The sequence below is a fragment of the Hevea brasiliensis genome, chromosome 14, assembly GCF_030052815.1.
Source record: "Hevea brasiliensis isolate MT/VB/25A 57/8 chromosome 14, ASM3005281v1, whole genome shotgun sequence".
NCBI lineage: Eukaryota > Viridiplantae > Streptophyta > Magnoliopsida > Malpighiales > Euphorbiaceae > Hevea > Hevea brasiliensis.
This window is the reverse complement of record NC_079506.1, coordinates 23332033-23356132: the sequence shown is the minus strand read 5'-3', so window position 1 is coordinate 23356132 and position 24100 is coordinate 23332033. Positions and strand designations below refer to the sequence as shown.

The 24100-nt window shown below is 30.2% G+C and overlaps 3 protein-coding genes across 8 annotated transcripts in view; 2 read left to right on the top strand and 1 right to left on the bottom strand.

The window, feature by feature from the left end:
- Positions 1-2566: 2566 nt before the first annotated feature.
- LOC110648450 (pentatricopeptide repeat-containing protein At1g31430) lies at positions 2567-4750 on the bottom strand. Its single transcript, XM_021802682.2, has one exon. The coding sequence runs from the start codon at positions 4718-4720 to the stop codon at positions 2741-2743; it is 1980 nt and encodes a 659-aa protein (XP_021658374.2). The 5' UTR covers positions 4721-4750; the 3' UTR covers positions 2567-2740.
- Positions 4751-6210: 1460 nt separating this feature from the next.
- On the top strand, positions 6211-12134 carry LOC110648453 (telomere repeat-binding factor 1). Of its 3 annotated transcripts, none has more exons than XM_021802683.2 (8): positions 6211-6288; positions 6577-6774; positions 6943-7160; positions 7942-8026; positions 8810-8893; positions 10582-10932; positions 11274-11353; positions 11446-12134. In XM_021802683.2, the coding sequence occupies exons 2-7, from the start codon at positions 6625-6627 to the stop codon at positions 11325-11327; spliced, it is 942 nt and encodes a 313-aa protein (XP_021658375.2). In that variant the 5' UTR covers positions 6211-6288; positions 6577-6624; the 3' UTR covers positions 11328-11353; positions 11446-12134. The 3 variants fall into 3 exon arrangements, with proteins under 3 accessions (XP_021658375.2, XP_021658376.2, XP_057991057.1); XM_021802684.2 differs by having other exon boundaries at positions 6212-6264; XM_058135074.1 differs by lacking the exons at positions 6211-6288; positions 11274-11353 and having other exon boundaries at positions 6309-6774.
- LOC110648455 (uncharacterized) overlaps positions 11513-24100 on the top strand; it is a 29494-nt gene continuing 16906 nt past the window's right edge. For 2 of the 4 annotated variants that reach the window (XM_058135071.1, XM_058135069.1), the window contains exons 1-5: positions 16782-16941; positions 17421-17483; positions 23295-23388; positions 23576-23684; positions 23762-23800. In XM_058135071.1, coding sequence (XP_057991054.1) covers positions 17423-17483; positions 23295-23388; positions 23576-23684; positions 23762-23800 — 303 coding nt within the window. In that variant the 5' untranslated portion in view covers positions 16782-16941; positions 17421-17422. Of the gene's footprint in view, positions 11654-16781; positions 16942-17420; positions 17484-23294; positions 23389-23575; positions 23685-23761; positions 23801-24100 lie in introns of those variants that run through there. The other 2 variants (XM_058135070.1, XM_058135072.1) reach the window with 2 other exon arrangements.

Sequence of the window (24100 nt, the reverse complement as noted above, 5' to 3'; positions counted from 1 at the left end):
AAGTTATTTGGCTTTATGCTAATAAACAAAAGCTCTCGCCCATTGTAGAAAATGGTTTTCAGCTCACGGAGTAAGTAGCTTTATTAATTGATGAGGAGTAACTTTGTCTATTGATTGGGCCTCTTTATAGTCTCAGAAAGAGATTTAAACTTGAAGTGGATAAAAAACATAAAATTTAAGAGGAATGAATTTTTATCCATTGACCATTTGTGGTAAAGGTGTGCAGTTCCACTTGGGTTCGGGATTTTCATAGAAACCGAAATTGAACCAAAATTTCAATACGATTCCGGTTCTATTCTTTTTTATTTCGATTCCAGTTTGATATGGTTCTTGAATTTTCAATTGCAGTTCGATTCGGTGCGATTCTGATTCAGTTCTCTATTCTTAAAACAATTTCATGTAATTATTTTCTTAAAAAAGTCATATTTAAAATAGCATTTAAGTTTTAAATTGGGTTATTAATACATAATATATTAAATAATATATATTTTAATTATTTCTAAATTATATAATCTTTAACTATAAAGTACATATATAATAATAGTATAAGTATATTATATAATATATATTTTAACTATTTATTAATTATGTAATATTTAACTATAAGATACCAATATAATTATGAATTAACATATATATATATATATATATATATAGTACATTTAAAAAATATAGAAAAACACATGTATAAATTCAGTTCTCTGTTCGGTTCGATTTCAATACCGTTCTGATTTGGTTCGGTTTGAGCTGAGAATTGTGCACAACCTTATTTTATGGTGTAACTATTAAAATAATAAATATATTGAGTTACGTTTAGAGAAAACTAAGACGGACTAACTAATATATTTATTGTAACATCTCGTGTAGAAAGGGGAAAGACCTCGGCTTGAGCAAGGGGCTCGCTAGTGACTTTGTCCAAATGGGGGTAGTAATAAACCGAGTCCCACATCAAAAAGGGAGGGGAAAGTGATGGGCTATATAAGTGGCAAGCCTTCTAACCTGGATAGTGCGCTTTTGGGCTTCAAAGAAGGGGTCCAAGGAACAAAGCCGTGAGGTCCAGTGGGCTAAAACGGACAATACTATCTAGTGGGCCAGGGGAAAGGACATTATATTTACTATGACTAATTTTTTTTAAGGGTTCTTTTGAGTGTAATTGGGTTAACAAGTAGATATCTTTGAGCTTGTAATGTATAATTATAAATGGCATATCCGTAAATATAGCCCAATGTGAAGAGGGTGAACTATGTAAATATTAGTGTTTTATATTTATTTTATTCATTTGTAGTTTGCATGTTTAGTGCTCAACATTGTTTATATTTACTGAATAAGTTGCCTTAAAAAGGGAGAATTTATTAAGTGCAACCATTGTATATATAACAAATACACTTAATCATTAATTATGATGCGATCCACATAAAACCAATGGTGTTTTTAAAATATTTCCTAAAAGGTTTGTGGAAGGCAAAACTCCAATTGAAGTATGGAGTGGAGTGAAGCTGTCTGCAAAATCTTTGGTTTAATTTGTTATTTTCACAATCCCTTAGTGACAAGAAGCAAATTAGATCAAAAGAGTGCATTGGGGTTCATTGGCTGTTCATCACAAGGCAAAGGTTGCATAATTTATAATCTGCAAACTAAAAGCATTTTTTTCAACTCACAAATATTTGTACAGAACAAAGCTTAATCCTGATGATTCAAATTACAAATGCAAGGCAAGGCTTGTAGCAAAGGGTTATGCACATGTTTCGGGTATAGATTATGGGGATACAGTTGCTCCTATTGCAAGACATGACATAAATAGACTTCTAATTTCCTTAGCAGCTTAATCTGAGTGGAAATTTTACCATTTCAATGTCAAATCTACATTTTTGAATAGAATGCTCTAGGATGAGATCTTTGTTGATCAACCATAAGGGTTTGATTTTGTAAGCATGGAAAATAAGGTTTACAACTTGCAAAGGCTCTATATGGTCTAAAAGAGGCTCAAAATGGTTTAGTATAGCAAAATTGATTCTCACCTTATTCACTGTGGTTTCAAGAGAAGTGAGAATGAAGCCACATTGTATGAGATGAAGAGTGCTGCAAGGTTGGTTCAGGCATGTTTTCGTGGAATTCAAAAAGATTTGGCAGCGGTGGCTTAGTCTTTTTGCCGAATCAGAATACATCTGAACAGCAACAGCAGCTAATCAAGCTTTGTGGCTAAGGAAAATTCTCAGTTATCTGAAGCAAAAACAAGATGGAGCTACTGTCATTATGGTGGACAATAATTCGGCTATTTCTATGGCAAAACATCCAGTGAAACATTGTCGTACCAAACACATCAATGTGAAGTTTCTTGCTATTAGACAAGCAACGAAGGATGGTGATGTTCAACTTATTCATCGCAGATCAAATGAGCAAATTGCAGACATAATAACCAAGGCTCTGCCTAAAGGGAAGTTTGAAGTGTTGAGGATGGCAAAACTGGGAGTCCAAAGAAAATATTCTGGTTTACTATTCAAATGATAATTTTCTAGATGCTCTTTAGTTAGAAACTTTTTGTATGTTTTGGCATGATTTAGGGATGTTAGTTTAAATGGATTGTTAATCCATGTTTAGATATATGATTTGTAAGAATCAGTTAACAGTGGTTGGAGTGGGTATAGCTCACCACACCTCATGTAAGCATGTTTTGTATAACAGACACGTAAATAACTTAAAAAATACATGAACCGAAGGAAGTTCTTGAAAAAACAACATACTAACAACCTTCTATCTCGATTTCATTCTTTTCTAAACCCAACAATGGTTTAGCCAATCTATCCAGCATGGAATATATTTCTCCCATTTCTGAATGAGACGGATCCCCAGCAAAAAACTCATGGATGATACTATCAACCTCAATTGAACTACAACCAGGCAGCTTTTTGACTCCAATATCTTTCATTTTCCTTCTCACCTTTGTTACATCTTCCCATTTTTCTGCAGAGGCATAGATATTGGCAAGGAGTGTGTGGACACTGGAATCGCTTGACCCAATTTTCACCAGTTGTTTAGCCACCCACTTGCCTATCGCGACATTCCTATAGATTCTACAAGCACTAAGCAAAGAACCATAAAGTGGAACTAAGATGGCATTATCTTCATTAGGTATCTTCTTTATTAACTCCTCTGCTTCATCTAGCAGTCCAGCTCGACCAAGTAAGTCAATCAGACACCCATAGTGTTCTAATTTTGGCCTTATATGATACATCTTTGTCATAGAATTGAAGAACTCACGACCTTCCTTAACCAATCCTCCATGACTGCAGGCACTTAATACACCAATAAAGGTAATATCATCAGGTTTAGCTCCAACTTGTTTCATTTTTGAGAACAACTCGAGTGCCGTGACGGTCTTCCCATTCATGGCAAGCCCACATATAATTGAAGTCCACGAGGCCGTATCTTTTTCTCTTAATCCATAAAAAATCTCCAAAGCTTTTTCTACGCACCCACATTTTGCATACATTTCTATTAGAGCAGTGCCAACAACACAATCTATTGGAATTCTGTTCTCATCCATGAACCCATGAATCCACTTCCCTTGCTCTAGAGATCCCGTTTGAGCACAACCTGTGAGTAGGGAAACCACTATGAATTTGTCAGGTTTAACTCTTCTAATTTGCATTTCTCTAAAGAGTGCCACTGCCTCATCAAAACGGTTAAACTGCACATACCCATTAATCATAGATGTCCACATAACAACATCCCTAACTGGACTCCTCTCGAACAACTCTCTAGCCTCTTCTAGCTCACCACAATTTGCATAACCGCTTACCATGGTAGTCCAACAAATGACATTTTTAGAAGGCAACTGTTCAAAAATCAATCGGGCCATACTCAAACAACCACACTTACAGTACATGTCCATCAATGCATTTCCAATAATAGAAGTGAACTCAATTCTCTCTCTCACATAATGGTGAATTTCCTTACCCAGTTCCAAATTTTTTAAAGCTGTGCAAGCTGAAAGAGTGCTTACCACCGTAGCTTCATCAGGCATCAAATCACCCTCTTCTCGCATGCGATGAAAAACATTTATAGCGTCCTCGAATCTTCTACATTTAACATATCCAGAAATGAGCACATTCCAGGAAATGACATCTCTATGGAGCATTTCATCAAACAACTTCTTCATAATATCAATTAAACCGAACTGGGCGTACATGTCGATGAGCGAATTACATACAAAATTATCAAACTCAAGACCAGTTTTTATCACAAAACCATGTATCTTTTCACCCTCAAAAACCTCTCCTAAAAATCCAATTGCCTTAAAAACAAATGGGTAAGTGAAATTATCAGGCCACAAGCCATCTTCCCTCAATTTACCAAAGAAAAAAAGAGCTTTTCTGTAACAACCATTCTTTGCAAACGCTTTGATCATGAGGTTGTAGATGAATAAACACCTGTCCTGTATGCAATTGAAGATTGTCTCAGCGTAGCTCAAGTTTCCATTAGATGGATCGGTGCAAAAGACCATGAGCTTATTGAGAGCGTGAATGTCTCGGTGGAGGCCAACCCGGAAGATTTGGGCATGAATTTGTTTGAGATGTGTGATTGATTTGCAATTTTTGAGAAGAAAGATGTAGGATTGCTTGCTGAGCCTGGTCATAGGGCTTGAGAAGGTAGAGAATTTGCTTCCTTTTAAAAGGCATTGGCGGGAAATCAACTGCAATAACCGAAAGTTGTATTGCATGTTTAACGAGGTCTTAGGCCTCTGGTTGGCTATAAACCATTGATGGAAAATTATTAACTAGACCTTGAATAGAGTACTCGTGTAAATATTCTATCCAAATTCGGGTATTATTCTCATTAAATGAGAAATTTATTTTTATATTTTATAAAATATAGTTTAATAATTAAATTTTGAAAATATTAATATATACAATATTTTAATACAAATATATCTCTCTTAATCACATCTAAATTATAATAAAATATTTTTTAATTCAACCAAATTATTTTTTATCTCATATAATTAAGAGGGTGATAAATAAATTTTAAAAAATAGTGCATTTATTATAATATATATTTTATATCGAGATATATATAAAATTAATTAAAATATATATATATATAGTATTTAAATTTATATATAAATATTCAATTTAATTGCTAATAAGTTTATTTTTATATGAATTTGAATTCTTTATAATTATACTCTTTAAGAAACTATAGTGATAGTTATTATTTTTTAGTAAAAATAAAGATAAAATTAAAAAAATAATTAATATTTACTAATCTTCTCATACATATAATTTTGAAAAAAAAACATCTTTCAAAAATGATAAATATATAAAAGAAATTATTTAAAATATATATTTTATTGGGCATACTTGAAAGTTAAGTTTCAAACCTCGTATTGTACAAAATAAAAAAGTGGAATTTATCAATTTTTTTAATAAATGTTAATTAATATAATTAATTTTAACTTAAAGGGTGTTTATTTTAATTTATAAGTTATAATTTATTTAAGACATTTTTAGAGTTACAAGTCCAAAAAAAATAAATTAAGGGAAGAAAATTTTTCATTCTAATACTCATAAATTAAGTGTTTATAAGTTTATTTGGATCTGGAGTAAGTATTTTATTGTATTATTTTAATTATATTTTTAATTTATTTATTCTTATATTCATGTTAAAAAATTTTATATTGATGCAATAATTTAAATAAATTATTTATATTATTTTTAATAAATTTACAAATTATTTTATTAATTTTAATAAAATATTTATTAAATATTTTACTTTAATAATATTATAATAATAAAATATTAATTCATTATATTTTATTATTTAAAATAATTTATTTTTTAAAACATTTTAATAATAATGATATTTATAAACTCTCCTTTACCAAACGAGTTTAATTATTTATTAATTATTTATAAATATTTTAATTAAATATTTTATTAATTAATATTTTAAATAATTATAAATTTAAGTTAATTTATAAGCAAGTTAATTTCTATAGATTAAGTTAATCACCTTTTTAATTATTGAAAAAAAAAATCACTCTTTCAATTTAATTTTAAAAATTAAAATTTTTTATTAAAATAATAAAAAAAAATCATCTGTTTGGTCACACAAAATCCTCCTTGAGCCTCTCCGTTTCAAATTAAGATCAAATTTTGATATTTTGATATATATATATTATTAACAAAAGACCATCGCCTCGTCTATGTTATTAACAAAAGAGCATCGCCTCGTCTCTCGCCGCGTAATCACAGCATTTGTCTGGTAATAATAGATGCGATCAATGGGGTATTGGAATTCTCTTTGCTTTTGATTTATTTTTTTTAAGCAGTAAAAGCCTTCACATTTGGAGTTCTCCCTTTTTGTTTGTTAGGGCTTTGTTGATTTTACTTAATTGTTGTCATCGAATTGGCATGTTTCTATGCCTAATGGTTGAAGAGTATTCTACTGCTGATTTTTATTTTAACTTGGAAGAGATTCCATTAAGAATAATTTGTTCTTGTGTGTATTGATTAAATTATTTGTTGGTGTCTTATTTTCCTGTTTTTGGGTGCATGGGCTTGTGCAATGCACTAGTTCCCTGAGAATTGGATTCGTTTGAAGAGTTTCTTTGTGCTACTCTTGATGGGTGCGCCAAAACAGAAATGGACAGCAGAAGAAGAAACGGCCCTAAAAGCTGGAGTTATCAAACATGGGGCTGGCAAATGGCGCACAATACTTAAAGATCCTGAATTTAGTGGTGTCTTGTCTTTGCGATCAAATGTGGATCTCAAGGTTAGGACTCTTACCTTTCTCCAGTCAGGTGTATGTTTGATTTTTCTAGGATGACCATTATGTTTGGCATTTATAACTATTCTTTTTGTCAATTCTTTTTCAAATGGCAGAATCAAAACTTTTTTCAGGATTGGAGTGATAAATGTGTTTGGTTTTATACGTTGATAGGATAAATGGAGAAATATGAGTGTAATGGCAAATGGGTGGAGCTCCCGGGAGAAGTCTAAGTTAGCTGTCAAAAGGGTTCACCATGTCCCAAAACAGGAAGAGAACCCTGCAGCTTTCTATACTGTTGCTCAAAGTGATGAAGATATTTCAGATACTAAATCTATTGTGGTTGCCAATTCTACAATGCAGACTGCTGGTCCAATGAGAACAACTGTAAGGTTTGAAAATTTTTCTTATTACTTGATATAGCATGTCTTATTTCCATGAGTTTTGGAGTAAGGTGGCATACATATTGCTTGACTGTAGTGTTGATATGACTTGTTCGTTCATATTTTTGATATGGAGCTGGTCAGTGTCAAGGTGTTTGTTCTTTAATCATGTTATATTTATGCCTACACAAGAATTCATGGAATTATATATCCAGGAAACTGGATTTTGTAGTTGTATGAATGGCTGGAAGCCTGGAACCATATAGTTAAGAAGTATTAGCTATCTTGTCCTTGGACAAGTCGAATTAATTGACAATTTAAATTATTGAAACTGATGAGGACACAGGCTTATGACATGTCATTACTCAAATAGGCACTGCATAATTCTCTTGAAGGTGTGACCAATATTGGATGAAACTGTTTGCGACTCTACAGGCAATCGCATGACATGCACATGTAAGGATTAATTTCGGCATGGAAAGTATTAAAGATTCTTTCATGTAATAAGAAGAATCAATAGTAACCAATGGAGAATCGCAATTTTTTTGCTTTTCTCTTAGTCAAATGGTACTTATTAGTTGATTGCCTACCATCATATTTTTTAGCTAACTGTGCATTACGGCATATGGGATTCAAAATTTATTTTTCTGTTACAATTTTATTAGAATTGGGTTGTGAACTGAATCCAACTTTGAAGATGTAAATTACAGTGTCAAATTGGTTATCATTAAAAACATTTTATATTTGTGTTTTACATACTTTTCCCTTTTTTGGCTGTTCATTGATGTAGGCTGGATAATCTTATACAGGAGGCTATAACTAGCTTGAAGGAGCCCGGTGGTTCTAATAAGACAACAATTGCTGCATATATAGAGGTAGTCTTATATTTGTAATTGTTGTAGATCTCAATTTATCTCCTTTCCCCAACTTGGGCTGTTGTGGATACCAGTGGCATGATTCTTTAAATAATTCCGCCATTTTAAGATGTAACATGATAAAAATCCATGTATTTAGGAATTTAACATGGTTAAGTAAGATTGAAGTGACTTGTATAGCTTTTACTAAATTTCCAAACTATCAAATTTTAGTTTAAGATTTATTAAAATTTTGTTTTGGAGGTCACAGTTGCTTCTTATTTTTCAACTTCTTTTGATTCAAATTCTGTTGAGATTTGTTATCAGATGATTTTCAGAAGGTTTTCTAGTTTTTTAATTCTGTTGAAGGAAAACAAAATGAGGATTAGAAATGAATAGCTTATGGTATTATCTTTATTCTCAAGGCAGCATAAGGAATTAAGGATAAAAAATGATAGAAACAAGATTAGAAGGAATGTGAAACTTTTCTCAACTTGGCACTTATGGATTTGAAACTTTCATTATAGTTTCTAACTTTCTGTTGCTTGACCATACTAAAATTACACATTGTGGCACTGCCTTAGTATTTTTATTTGGCTAACTAATATATGCTTTGAAATTTGTAACATTGATACTATTAATGCATGACAATTTTCTGTACTGTCAGTCTATTGTGTTTGTTATTGTTTTGTTACGTCATGTATATTACTTCCATGCAGATATTACATCATTTTTTTAGAAAAAAAATTTCATGTTATGAACTTAACTTCTTTTGTCAGTTAATCTTCTCAGCTTATTCTGTAGGAACAATACTGGCCACCTCATGACTTCAGGAGGATATTGTCAGCAAAATTGAAGTATTTGACATCAAATGGCAAGCTGATTAAGGTAATTGTGATCTGTATCTTGGTGCAATGGTTATCTGTTGGGATATACTGACAGTATCTTTATATTCTTTATATAATGGTGTCATGGATCTAACTATAACAGGAGCATATTTGGCTCTATAGATTATCTTATAGTCAAATTTATTGATAAGGAAATTTTTCTTTTTTGAACTAACCAAACTGAACCAATTAAATGAACCACAGTTTTTTACAAATACTAACTGAAACTGAAAAGCTGAATTAAATCAGTTCGGTTCAGTTTTTTTGGTTAAAATGGATTTTTGCTCAGCCCTACTTGGGGTTGTTGAAAATTCTAGCCAACCATGACCGCTTTGAATCCCTAAAACTAGGGATAGTGATATGAAAATTTTGAATTTTGTGCCCTGTTTCATTTGTATCTTATACTTCTAAATTTATCAATTTGATTTAAAGGTTATTTAATTTGTTTCAGTTACATCTAATGGGTCTAGGGGGTGTGCCCATGCTCAAAGATTTACACAAACACACACGAATTATCACTGATTGCCCCCTGTAATTTTTTTTTTCATTTTTAATAAAATTGAGAAGTAAATAATCTTAATATTTGTTACAAAATTTAAAAATAAGGTATTTATATTGTTGCATGTGATAAGTTTTACTCTTTTTTAGTTTATGGTCATACATTTGTGATGATTAAATTTCAAATTAATAAAATGTTTTCTGTTTTAAGAGTTGACTGTATATACTAATTTATAAAAATTTTTTATAATATTTTTTTTTCTTAACTTATATAGCTCTATGGATGTAATATTTTAAAAGAAATCATTTCAAAATAATAGTAACATTTGTAATAAAATTTAACACACATCTGTTCACATAAGTATTTTTAGTTTTGGACCCCAAAAAATGACATCCATGCTCCTCTACTGCTTGTTGCTTCAGTTGGAAGTTAAGCATGGACATAAGCAAGTGGGTTCCTTTTGAACCCTAAGAGTCACCAAATGGCAACATTTTGCAAAATTTCTGCCCTCTCATGAAGTCATTTTAAATTCCTTTTGAGATCAATATTTTGCGAACAGCTACCATTCCATGCTATTAGGCTTTAGAAGGGCCTATATGATCTGTGTTGACTATTTTTGTCCATGTCAGAGGCTTACCTCAGCATGGACAAATGTCACAGTTTCATTGGATATAATTGAAATAGAATTAGTAATCTATGAACCAATTTGATAAAGTTAAAAGTACAGGATACAATTGAAAAAACTTTCCTAAGTTTATTATTTTTCAAATCATTAGGCCCTAAAATTGAATGCCACTACCTGTTGGATAGTATATACTTTTGCAATCACATGCAAATTATGGTTTTGGATAAGTGGTTGGTATAACATATGAAAGATAAATTCAGCCTCAAAAATTCAATGCTGGATTTAAATCCTAAATGGAGGTTTTTCTAAGATTCTTTCCAAACAAGAAATAAATGGTTTTTGCATTTGATCTGTACCTAAAACTCATATGGTCATAGACATGTACATATAGTTAATATGGTCTGCATAGTGATGATATCTGGATCTTTAACTGTAATTCCTACTACAATTTGCACACTAAGTCTGGTTTATGTTTTGGTTTGTCTCTATATAATAGTAATAGTAATAGTAATTTGATTATTTTGGAGTTGGATCCTAATTCCAGTTCCACGTTTTGTTGTTATAGGTTAAACGCAAGTATAGGATTGCACCTACTTCAACTTTTTCTGACAGGAGGAGGAATTCTTCCATGTTATTCTTGGAGGGAAGACAGAGGATATCTCCTAGAGTTGAGAAGGATGATTCCAACATGCTTACAAAGTCTCAGATTGATTCGGAGTTAGCCAAGATGAGAAATATGACTGCACAAGAGGCTGCTGCAGCAGCTGCTCGAGCAGTTGCAGAGGCAGAAGCTGCTATAGCAGAAGCTGAAGAGGCTACAAGGGAGGCAGAGGCTGCAGAGGCAGATGCTGAAGCAGCACAAGCATTTGCAGAAGCTGCTATGAAGACATTGAAATCAAGGACACCACCCAATATGGTAAACTTAATTACAGTGTCATTTTGTGACTATGGGTTTAGTTTATGTTGATGTTGGGCAAGTCCTCAAACTTGCATTTGAGATCAAATTGGAAGACAGGGGTTCTGCTTCTTCTTCTTCTTCTTCTTCTTCTTCTTCTTCTACTTTTATTTTTTATTTTTTTTTTTTTATAGATTCAAGGTTTTTCACTTCCATTTGAGCCTTGATTTTCTCCCTCTCCCCCCTCATCTCTTTTCTTATGATGCATGTGTGCATGCAATAACTGAGAAACTTTTCCTTACATCATTTATTTTTGTATTTCTTTTTGTTTTGTGCTTCTGAATCTTAGTTGCTTGACATAGGAGTCTCTTAAACTGGAGACCATGGAAGTTCTCTTTGCATTAGACTCTGAATGATCTTTGTAATGCATACCTGGAAATAAGTAATGATTCTCTTGCATCTTTTGTTTCAATGCACCTTTGAATTTTTACCATTTTGAGATTTTGAGCAAAGATGCTTTGCTAATACATGCAGATGATCCGAGCTTGATGGAGATAGTCAATGAGGAGCAATGAGACAGTTTGATTGACACTGAGATAGATATTCATCGCATGCTGATGTTGCACATCTGTAAATATTGAAAGGCATTTTTTGTAGGGTACACTATATTTAGCTGTGGATTTTGGTGGTTCGCTAGATTGCAATTGCATAGGCAGCTCTCCCTTTTAGACGTTTTCAAATGGTAATTTGTTAATTTCTTTTCCCTTTTCTCTGTAAGTTATTCTTTGTGGTCAATCCTTGTTGCCAATATGGATTTTAGAGAAAAGAGTAGCTCGAATGCATAAAGAAATCAGAGCAAATGATTCTGATAGAGATGTTCGGTTGTAGCATTCTGATAAAGGTGTTTGCCTGTAGACCATTTTACGTTCGTTAGATCAACAGCTTTGGGGTTATTGGTTTTGGAATTTGTTTAGGCATACAAGCCCTAATCAGTTTTAGAACATAATTAATGCATGCACATGGAGAAGCATGTGCTTGGAGTACTCATCTTTGTAGAAAATGACCTTTGTAATCAGATGTAGGATGGTAGGAGAGAAGTCTTAATTATAATCTTTTCAGGAATCTTTTTTTTTTTTTTTTTTTGATAATAATATTCTGCTTGTTATTCATCTTTAGGGAATCATTGCTGATGGTTCTAAATAAATGATATTGTATTCTTTTGATGTAATTGCCTGCAAAGTTTCTATGGCTTGCAAAGGCTTTTACTTGCTTGCAAGATTACATTATTCCAGAGATGCCTTCAACATTTTGTAGGTTTATTATGATGGTAAATCACTAAAATCTCCTTGTTGTTTAGTGTAACATATACTTTGATTTTGAAGCTTGCTATAAACTCAGAGTTTAGTTTTTTTTTTTTTTTTTTTTTTTGAATTATTGTTAGTCTCTAAATATTTTAAATTAAACAATTCATTTGTCTTTGAATTAATATTATGTTTGTGTTTGGATATCAACATTCGAAATAAGGGATTTGGATTTAATTTTATTAGAAATTATTAAATTATGGATTTCAAATAGCATCATCTTAGTTATTAAGAACTTTTTAGAGTAAATTTAAAATAATATTATTCTATAAATTATTTCAAATCCGTACTTAAATATGATCATTTCTATATTTATGAGCAATTAATTTATCAAATTTAAATAGCATATCTCAAATTTCTTGTATTGCAAATTAATTCTTTGAATCATGTTAATGGTACTAATAAGAAAGATTATCATTGTTTACCCTGCCGTTGCATATCGGAATTCTCCATCAATAAGCACATTGGTATAAATATTAAAAATCTTTATTTCTATTAGCACTTATATGAGATAAAATTATTATTTAGTCTATAATTTGAAAAAATATAAATATATACTCTACAATTTTGGCTATTTAATGCTGTAAAAATAATTTTTAAAATATTTTAATTAATAGAAAACTTGATTAAAATTAAATAGATGGATAAAAAAATAAAAGTAAAAATATAAGAATTAATTAATATATTTTAAATAGAGGTGAAATAATAATTTTTTTTTTTTTACAAATTTTAATAGTTGATAATTGATAATGGCTAATTTATGTGAAGTTTTTGGTAAATTTTGCCTAATCATTGTTAGTGAATATATTATATAATTTATTTTATTAAAATAAATATATAATTATTATTTTATTAATAAATATTTAATTAATTATTAATTTACTATATCATATCATATTATCATTTATTTAATTATTTAAATAAATATATATTTTTTTATTTATTATGTCATATTTATTTTGTTATTAAAATAGATGAATAAAAATTAAATAATATAAAAAAATATGCATAAAGATATAATATATATGCATATACATAGCTCTAATGCAGCCATTCAAAGGTTTATCAGTTGATAATAATTATTTAATATTTTTATTAAACGAGTTTAAAGTAACTTAATACTTTTATTAAACCAGTTTAAAGTAACTATTGTATATGACACCTTTATTAATTATTTCAAATTTTTAATTCTGACGCTCTCTTAAATTTATTTTAAATTTAATTTTAATTATATTTATCATTTTTAAATCTAATAATAATAATTAAAAAAAACTATTTGGTTTGGTATGTTTCTATTATATATATATATATATATTTATATATATATATATATATATATATATATATATATAAAAGAATTTTTACATATATGGAAAATAAGAAATTAAAATGATTGAGATTAAATTATTTTTTATAAAAAATTAATGATTATTTAAATATTTTCTAAAAAAAATAATGGTTGAAGATAGAGAGTATATAAAAATAAAAGGTTGAAAATCAAAAGAAATTAAAGGACTTAACAAAAAAGTACAAACAGAAAACTAAAGGAAAATAAATGACTTCACTTGAATAGAAGGTAAAGGAAAGTCCAAAGTGACTAATGTCTCTAGTTTTATTTATTTATGAAACATATGTTGATTTATTAATAAATAGAAAATAATTTTTATTTTAAAAATTAAGGATATTTATATATTTCATAATAAAAAAATTAAAACGTTATTTTTATTTAAAATTTTTTTAATATGTTTTACTTATATATTTTATAATAGTATGTTTATAAAAATTGAATTTAAATTATTAGTATATATTATAAATGTTGTCTAAATTAAAAAGATAAGAATCTTATCATTACATGGTTGCAATGGGAATTAAAATAAAAAATTTTATAAATACATTTATTTTATTCTAATATGTATATAAAAAATTATTGTCAATTAATGTAAATTGTTTATAAAAACCAAAATTTACACACAAATTGACAGGGATATATGCTTTAAGAGTTTTAGTAGTTAACTGGTAAATGCCTAAATTAACCAAAAATTAAAAGGCTAAATTGTTTAGATTTAATGCATTTAAGTACCTAATTTGATTGAGATTTTTTAGAGTCTTTTAATTTATTAAGTTGACTCTTTAATTTAATAAGTTGTCGAACTAAGTCAAAAGAAAATTTGATAGGGAGAATAATTCACGAAAGAAAAAAAAGAAAAAAAAGTGATAAAAGTGAGAAAAAATATTAACACATGATTATAATTTAATTATTTATATTATACATAAATATATAAAGAAGGGAGAATATTAGTTTTGTCTAAATTATTTTTTATTTTTAAAATTAATTATAATTATATTTTTATTATTTAAATTAATTTTAAAATTTATATAAATTTAAATTTTTTAATTTTATAGTTAATATAAATTTAAAATTTTTCGCTCTATTTATATTTAATTTTAATTAAATATAAAATTTTATAAAAAGAAATTAATTAAAATAAAAAATTAATAAATATAAAATATAATTTATTCGTATTATGATATTAGATAAAATGTTTTATTAATATCTAATTTTTAAATTTATATTTATAATTAGTTATTTATTATATATATTTAAAAATATTTTATTAGTTGCATATATTTTTTAATTTAATTTTTATTTAAGATTTTTTTATTTCAATGAAACAATATATTAATATTTATAAAATTACGAATATTAAATAAAATTAAATGTTTTAATGACTATAATTTGTAAAAGCAAAAATGAAAATAATATAAATCATCTAAAGATTATTATGAATTTTAAAATTTGTTAAATCAAGAACTTTAAAAGAATTTTATTTAATTTTAATTAAAGATCAATATTAAAAAAATTATTAAAGACAATTAAATTTAAACCTAATTAATTTATTCTTATTTATATCTATATTACTACAAATATGATTTCTTAAAAATTGTTATCATAGAACTAGCATTATACCACTTATAAAATAATACTCTTGCATTAATAATAAATGAAAAAGTAATATTAATAATATATTAATTAATTAAATTTATATATTTAATATTACATTATTAATTTATTTTTATTTTTATTCTTTTTAACATTGAAAATAATAGTATTCAACTGTTCATGGTTCTTATACTTTTAATGAAACTAAAAAAATGATAAGAATTAAAATAAAAAAGATATTATAATAAATTAGACTAAATTTATATTATTGTATTGATATAATTTTAATTTTTTATTAATTATTGTATTAAAAATTATATTATATCCAAACACATTGAATTCCAAATAAAAAAATAATTAAAGTTGAAATTAATTTTATAAAATTATTTTTTATAATCTTTTTAAAAAATATAATATAATTAAAATTTAAACACATAATATAAATAATAGATTTATAATAATAGATTACACGGACTACAATATATATACAAATACGAATAAGAGACCAACATTTTAAACTAATAAAAATACTATTATAAATATTAATAATATAAACTTTTATTTTTTCTTTTATAAATTTTATTTTTAAAATTATTTTACAGAAATTCTATTATAATTTTTAATTTATAATTAGAAATCTAAACCACAAACATATATATATATATATATATTTGAAATATATTAAATAGATTTTAAATTTTTTTATATTAAATAATATCACAATATAAAATTTTAAAATGTCAATATAATAAAAATAAAAATTTTATAATAATAATACATTAAACTAAAAAAATTCATTTCAAAAATTATTCTAATTTTTATTTTTATAAATATTTTTTTCACATTAATTTAAATGTATAATTTTATTATGCAAGAAAAATTAAAATAAAATATACATAAATGAATTTTTTTAAAAAAATAAAATAATAAAATTTAAGTAAATTCAATTCAATTAGTTAATTTATATTTGTATTTAAATTATTTTAATTTTTAAATATTTTTATTTATTTATTTTTTATTATATTATATTTAAATTTATAATTAAACTAATATTATATTTTAATAATATAGCATATAACTTTCATAAAAATATGATTAATAAAAAAATATGATTTTTAAATTGAAAATATTTTATTTATATAATTAATTAATATATAATTAATTAAAGTAATATAAAAATTAATATTTTAATTTAAATAATATAATATTTATAATAATACGATAGTATTATATAATAATTAAAAAATATATAAAAAATTAAATTACAAATTTTTATAATAAATATAATTATATACAACACACATTTTAAAAAATTAATTTGATTATATGAGTAAATTGATATAAATTTTAAAATCATACTAAATATTAAAATTAAAAAATAAAAAATAATTACATAAAAATAAATGAAATTTGATTTTATGTAAATCAGGAATATACGAGTATATGTAACGAATATAGGGCAGATGAAAAAAAAAATAGTTATTAAAAAAATGACTAATTAAATGGAAGAACCAAACAGGACGTTCTAATCGGACAGTTACGGAAGGAATAAAAAACGGTTTCCAGCTAGAAAAAACGGAGACTTCTCCTGATACTGTACATACGAGGCATAGGTCGTTGCAGTTGTGGGTTAGAGAAAGAGAGGAGAGAGATGGCTCTCTCCCTCTGCTAACCATAATTTGTTTCTGCTCTATGCCTTCTCTCTGTTTCGTCAATTCCAAATTTCAGGTCTTCTCTCTATAATTCCAAATCTTTCAATTTTTGCCTCTTGATTTATTTTATTTCAGTGTACTTCTTTTTTTCGGCCATCTGTTTTTTTATTATTTTTTATTTTAATGGAAATTCATTTCGTTGTTGGAGACAAAGGGAACTCTTTTAATGGAATTTGGTAAATTTACCTAACAAAATCGCTCTTTGTTTGTATGTATAAGCCAATAAACTGGGGCTTGAGACAAATACTGTTTACTTTCCATTATTTTTTTTGTGTGTGATTGTTATTGTTGTTGTTGCTTAAATTAAAAGTGCACCAATTAAGTTGCAAATGAGTGGTTTAAGTTATTTTGCTGATACCCTTTTGATGAGATTCTGTTTATTTTTCTTGGTTTTATGCTTTTTCTTTAGACATTTAATATCTGTGATGCTGTGTTTTGGGGGTTCTTGGCCTACTTTTACTATCCTTTTAATTAGAACCCAATCTCTCTTTTTAGACATGGATGCTAATTCAGCTGGAAATGAGTCCTTGGTGGCTCGCATCCAACAACTGGAACATGGTAATGTTTCTGCTTTCATTATTCAATGATGTGTTTATTTATGCTTCGTCCTGCAACAATTTACTTTTTTTTTCCCGATATTTCCTGACTTATTTGAATGACAGTATCCTTGACCATTTATTTCTCAAAGTATCTATTTGAGATCCTTTTTATTGCTTTTATCAACTAAACTCATTCACCTACCAGCTATAAAACTTTGAAGTTTGGATATATAATCAGTAGTACCATTCCAAATTCATTCCTGCAACAAGTGAAAGTAGTTAAAAGAAACGAAATGTAGTAGATGCGTGCTACATGGATTCTCTAGTGGATATGGTAATTCCCAGTTGTTATGGAAAGTCAATCACTATATTATTTCTCTATATATTCTGTATTCTGTATTCCTATTTAGGATTTCTTATTTATGATTTCTTCCTAATTAGTAGAACTCAATTATAGGAATCAATTATATATATGTACCCATGTACAGATTAATTGAAATTAAGGAGAATCATCTCTTTCTACATGGTATCAGAGCAAGTTCATTAAGGAATCTAAATATGAAATTTCTTTCCCGTCTGTTTCTGGACTGAAACCCACTGTTACCCTAGGTCATCTATCTAGGGTGACTATTTGTTCTCACCACCTAGTTCATGAGAGACCTTGGCCGCCGAACGGCCGTCCCCTCTGATCTGGTCGCTGGAATCCAAGCGCGTGAGGCTCACGCGCCCAACTCAGGTTCTTGCCGTTTCTTCACTCACCGGTGCGTGGAGACGCTTCCGCCGGCCATTTCGACTCCGATCAGCATCGCCGGCGTCGCCTCAACCCCCTCATTGCACCACTATGTGCTGTTGCCTAATCCAGTACACCATTAAAGGACTTCTGAGGTTTGGCTCTCAGATCCTATTTCGGTATTTGCTTGATTTGTGATTTTGGGTTATTTTGCTGCTGTAAGCACTTTGGATTAGTGTTTCGGTTAGTTTTCTTTGTCTCAACAAATGACAGACAATAAGAATGTTATTTCCGATGTGATTTCGGTGATGATTAAGATCACGGAACACAAACTTAATGGTTCGAATTACCTGGAGTGGAGTAAGACTGTTAGGGTCTATTTGTGTAGCATTGATAAGGATGATCACCTTACTAAAGATCCACCTACTGATGATACACAGCAAACTTGGCTAAGGGAGGATGCTCGGTTGTTTTTGCAGCTTTGGAACTCGATTCACAGTGAGGTAATTAGTTTAATTAATCACTGTGAATTTGTTAAGGAATTGACAGATTACTTAGATTTTTTGTATTCTGGTAAAGGGAATATCTCCCGTATTTATGATATTTGTAAGGCATTCTACCGTGCTGAGAAAGAGGATAAGTCTCTCACAGATTATTTTATGGATTTTAAACGGGTATATGAGGAACTTAATGTATTGTTGCCTTTTAGTCCTGATGTGAAAGTTCAGCAGGCCCAACGGGAGCAACTGGCTGTTATGAGTTTTCTTGCAGGCCTTCCTTCAGAGTATGAGACTGCTAAATCTCAGATTCTCTCTAGTTCTGAGATTTCCTCTTTGCATGAAACGTTCACACAGGTCCTTCGTACAGAGAGTACTCAATCTTCACAGCCTGCCAGTAGTGCTCTTATTAGCCGTAATCCAAATGGACAACAGGGTAATAGAACAGGAAGTAGAGGAGGAATTACAGGCAACAGAGGTAATCAACGTAATGGGGAGGTTAGTTCTAATAAGGACTCAAGAAGAGTCATTTGTTATTATTGCCATGAGCCTGGCCATACAAAATATAATTGTCCGTAACTTCAGAGGAAAAATCAGCGATCACAGATGGCAAATATAGCAGCAGAGGATTCTACAGTATCTTCCTCTGAGAAAACTGTTTTGGTATCTGCAGAGGATTTTGCACTGTTTTTCCAGTATCAGGCATCTCTAAAACCTGCCAGTTCCCCTGTCACTGCGATCGCTCAGTCAGGTAAATCCACTACATGCCTTGTGTCTTTCTCATTTAAATGGGTTATTGATTCTGGTGCGACAGATCACATGACAGGTAATTCTAGTATTCTATCTGCTTTTCAGTCTAATCTCACTTCCTCTACTGTTACTTTAGCTGATGGTTCTACTTGTTGTATCATGGGTTCTGGAACTGCGAACCCGATTTCGTCAATTTTTTTGTCATCTGTTTTGTGTCTACCAAAATTCTCTTTTAATCTACTTTCTATTAGTAAACTTACTTGTACCTTAAATTGTTTTGTTTCCTTTTTTCCTGATCAGTGTTTGTTTCAAGATGTTACGACGAAGCAGATTATTGGTAGAGGACGTGAGTCAGGTGGTCTCTACATTCTGAAAAATCATGTACCACGGTCGCTTGTTTGCTTCAGTACCTTAACACCTCTTGAAGCTCATTGTAGATTGGGTCATCCTTCTTTGTCTACCATGAAGAAGTTGTGTCCTCAGTTTCAGTCTTTATCAGTATTAGAATGTGAGTCGTGTCAGTTTGCAAAACATCATCGTTTGCCTTCTATGTCTAAAATCAATAAACGGGCTTCATCCCCTTTTGAGTTAATTCATTCTGATATTTGGGGTCCTTGTTCGATTACTTTTAAAAATGAATTTCGTTATTTTGTTACTTTTGTTGATGATCACTCTCGTGTTACATGGTTATGTTTAATGAAGAATCGTTCTAAGTTATTTTCTATCTTTTGTGCCTTTTGTAATGAAATCAAAACTCAATTTAATATTTCTTTGCGCATATTAAGAAGTGACAATGCCAAAGAATATCTTTCAGCACAATTTCAGTCTTATATGACACAAAATGACATTCTTCATCAGTCTTCCTGTGTTGATATCCCATCCCAAGATGGCGTGGCCGAAAGAAAAAATCGGCATCTTCTTGAGGTAACTTGTACTCTTCTTTTTTATATGAAAGTTCCTAAACACTTTTTGGCGGATGCAGTTTTTACGGCATATTTTTTTATCAATCGTATGCCATCTTCTGTCCTTAATGGGGATATTCCTTGTACTGTTTTGTTTCATACAAAATCTTTGTTTCCTGTTAAACCACGTATTTTTAGTTGTACCTGTTTTGTGTGTGATGTTCATCCACAGGTTACTAAATTGGATCTGAAGTCTGTCAAATGTGTTTTCCTTGGGTACTCCCGGCTCCAAAAAGGGTACCGTTATTTCTCTCTTACTCTTAATCGTTATCTTGTTTCTACAGATGTCACATTTTTTTAGTCTACTCCATTATTTTCTCAATCATCTGTGTATGAGAGTCAGGGGGAGGAGGATGATCACTTAATATATACTGTCCAACCAATGTCTAGTCCTCTCCCACAGCCTGTTCCTTCTGTCTCTAGACCTACTCGACCTCCCGTTGTTCATGTTTATTGCAGGAGATTGGAGATTCCTGACTCAGATCCTCCACCAGCTACTTCGTTGGCAGATCCTATACCTCATACTGATCATGATTCTAACCTAGACTTACCCATTGCTCTTCGTGATACTCTATCTCTTCTTTTATTTCTTATAATCAATTGTCTTTTTGTTCTCAGTGTTTTGTTACTTCTTTAAACTCTGTTCCTATCCCTAATACTATTGGTGAGGCACTGTCTCATCCTGGCCGGTGTGCTGCTGTGAAAGAGGAAATTGAGGCTTTAGATGCTAATGGTATATGGGAACTGTTACCTTTGCCCACTGGTAAGAAAGCTATTGGTTGTAAATGGGTATTTACAGTAAAGGTAAATCCTGATGATTCCGTGGCTAGGTTAAAAGCACACCTTGTGGCAAAAGGATATGCTCAGACATATGGGGTTGATTATTCTGACACTTTTTTTCTTGTAGCTAAACTTACTTCTGTTTGCTTGTTTATCTCTTTAGCAGCTACATATGATTGGCCCCTGCACCAATTGGATATCAAGAATGCTTTCCTTCATGGTGATCTTCAGTAGGAGGTGTATATGGAGCAACCACCTGGGTTTGTTGCTCAAGGGGAGTTGGGTAAGTTTGTAGGATTCGGAAGTCTCTTTATGGCTTGAAACAAAGTCCTAGGGCTTGGTTTGGGAGATTTAGTGAAACAGTACAGGAATTTGATATGCAAAAGAGTAAGTGTGATCACTCAGTATTTTATAGGCAATCTGAGGCTGGTCTAATTTTCCTGATAGTCTATGTGGATGACATTGTCATTACTGGGAGTGACTCTGCAGGTATTTCATCTCTTAAAACCTTCCTCCAAACCCAGTTTCAGACCAAAGACTTGGGATTGTTAAAGTGTTTCTTGGGTACTGAAGTTATGAGAAGTAAGAAGGGTATTTTCTTGTCTCAAAGAAAATATGTCCTCGATCTATTGACAGAGACAGGAAAATTAGGTGCTAAGCCTTGCAGTGCACCAATAACTCCAAATTTACAACTGTTAGCAGTGAATAGTGAGTTGTTTGAAGATCCAGAGAGATACAGGAGATTGGTAGGAAAATTGAACTACCTTATAGTCACTTGTTCTGACATTGCTTATGCCGTTAGTGTGGTAATTCAGTTTATGTCTTCCCCAACTGTTGCTCATTGGGAAGCCTTGGGACAAATCTTGTGTTATCTGAAGGGCGCTCCAAGAAGAGGTTTGTTATATGGTAATCATTGGCATTCGAATGTTGAATGTTTTTCAGATGCCGACTGGGCTGGATCTAAGGTTGACAGGAGGTCAATTACTGGATATTGCGTTTTTTTTGGAGGAAATTTGGTGTATTGGAGAAGCAAGAAGCAGAGTGTAGTTTCTCGATCTAGTGCTGAATCGGAATACAGATTCATGGCACAATCAGCATGTGAGGTAATATGGATACTTCAATTACTAGATGAGACAGGTTTTAAAACCTCCCTGCCTGCGAAATTGTGGTGTGATAATCAAGCTGCTCTACATATTGCTTCTAATCCGGTGTTTCATGAGCGGACCAAACATATTGAGATTGATTGTCACTTTGTTCGTGAAAAGATTCAATAACAGATTATCTCAACAAGACACATCAAAACTGGAGAGCAGTTAGGAGATATTTTCACAAAAGCTCTGAACGGAGCTAGGATTGACTACATTTGTAACAAGTTGGGCATGATTAACATCTATGCTCCAACTTGAGGGAGAGTGTTATGGAAAGTCAATCACTATATTATTTCTCTGTATATTCTGTATTTTGTATTCCTATTTAGGATTTCTTATTTAGGATTTCTTCCTAATTAGTCGAACACAATTTTAGGAATCAATTGTATATATATATACATATACATATTAATTGAAATTAAGGAGAATCATCTCTTTCTATACCAGTCTTATCCAATATCGTAATGCCATACATATATCTTAACATTCATATTTTTGCCACGCCTATTTTGTGAATATGTTATATTTTAAATGCCCAATATTCACTCCTATACGGTATAGCCAGCCTAACCACAATTTTATAGAATTTACCTTTCACTTTGTCAGGATCCTACGATTGTATAGTACACCTACAGCACCATTCCATTTCATCTGTCCTATTTTGATCAAATGAGTTACATCCTCATCTATTACTCCATTATTCTGTATTATAAAACCTACATGCTATAATTGGTTGCATTTTGGCACTAAAACTCCATCCAGTTGAACCTCTCTTTTGTTCCTTCTATGAGAGCTAATCTCGCAATGCATATATTCCGTCTTACGTCTACTTCGGCTAAAACCATTACTTTCAAGAGTCATTCACCACTTAATACTTTTTTTAAAAAATATTTTTAAATTGATGTTTCTGGTACTAAATATTAAGTTTTTGGACATAATAGATTTTTGTCTTATGTTTTGTAGAGCGTGATGAGTTGCATAAAGATATAGAGCAATTGTGCACGCAGCAAGCTGGACCTAGCTACCTTGCTGTAGCTACAAAAATGCATTTTCAAAGGTACATATTTGTGTGCGTTCATTTTTTTCCCCCCTCCAAGGAATCACATTTTCCCTCTTTTATCATATATATCATGTTTTATGGGGAAGGAGTTGGGTGGATGTGTGGAAGGAGAGGAGTGCCATGGTCTATGGGTTGGTATCAGTGAGAAAACAGTTAGTATAGCATTCAATTAATGCCCTATTAGGACAGCTGGCTTGGAGCAGGAGATTGAGAACTTGAAAAAGAAGTTGGCTGCTTGCACAAGAGATAATCTAAATCTTCAAGAGGAGCTTTCAGAGGCTTACCGAATCAAAGTAAGAATTTTAACTTTCTCTTGTAAGTTATTTCTGCCAATCCTTTGTAACTTAGATGTTTCTTTTGATGTATCCAGAGCCAACTGGCAGATCTACATAATGGAGAGGTGGCAAAGGTCTCCCTTCCTCCCTCTCTCTCTCTCTCTCTCTCTCTCTTTATATATATATATATATATATATATATATATATATATATATATATATATATATATATATATATATATGTGGGTGTGTGAGTGTGTGTGTGGGGGTTGGGGGGCATGGTGCATGGCTGTGCCTTTCTTTAACTTTTTTTATTCTGCTATTATTGTGTCTACCAAGTAAGTAGACAACCATCTAGAATAGAAGCAACAAAAGCAATGACTAAAGCTACATGAATAGAATAGAAAATGGTGCTGGCTTGAATAATGTATAGT

Excerpts from the sequence above, each read along its gene's own strand:
- LOC110648453 (XM_021802683.2), top strand. The coding sequence starts at position 6,625 with ATGGGTGCGCCAAAACAGAAATGGACAGCAGAAGAAGAAACGGCCCTA. Across the intron at positions 7,161-7,941 it reads CCAATGAGAACAACTGTAAG|GCTGGATAATCTTATACAGG; the intron begins GTTTGAAAATTT and ends TCATTGATGTAG. Across the intron at positions 8,027-8,809 it reads CAATTGCTGCATATATAGAG|GAACAATACTGGCCACCTCA; the intron begins GTAGTCTTATAT and ends CTTATTCTGTAG.
- LOC110648450 (XM_021802682.2), bottom strand. The coding sequence starts at position 4,720 with ATGCAATACAACTTTCGGTTATTGCAGTTGATTTCCCGCCAATGCCTT.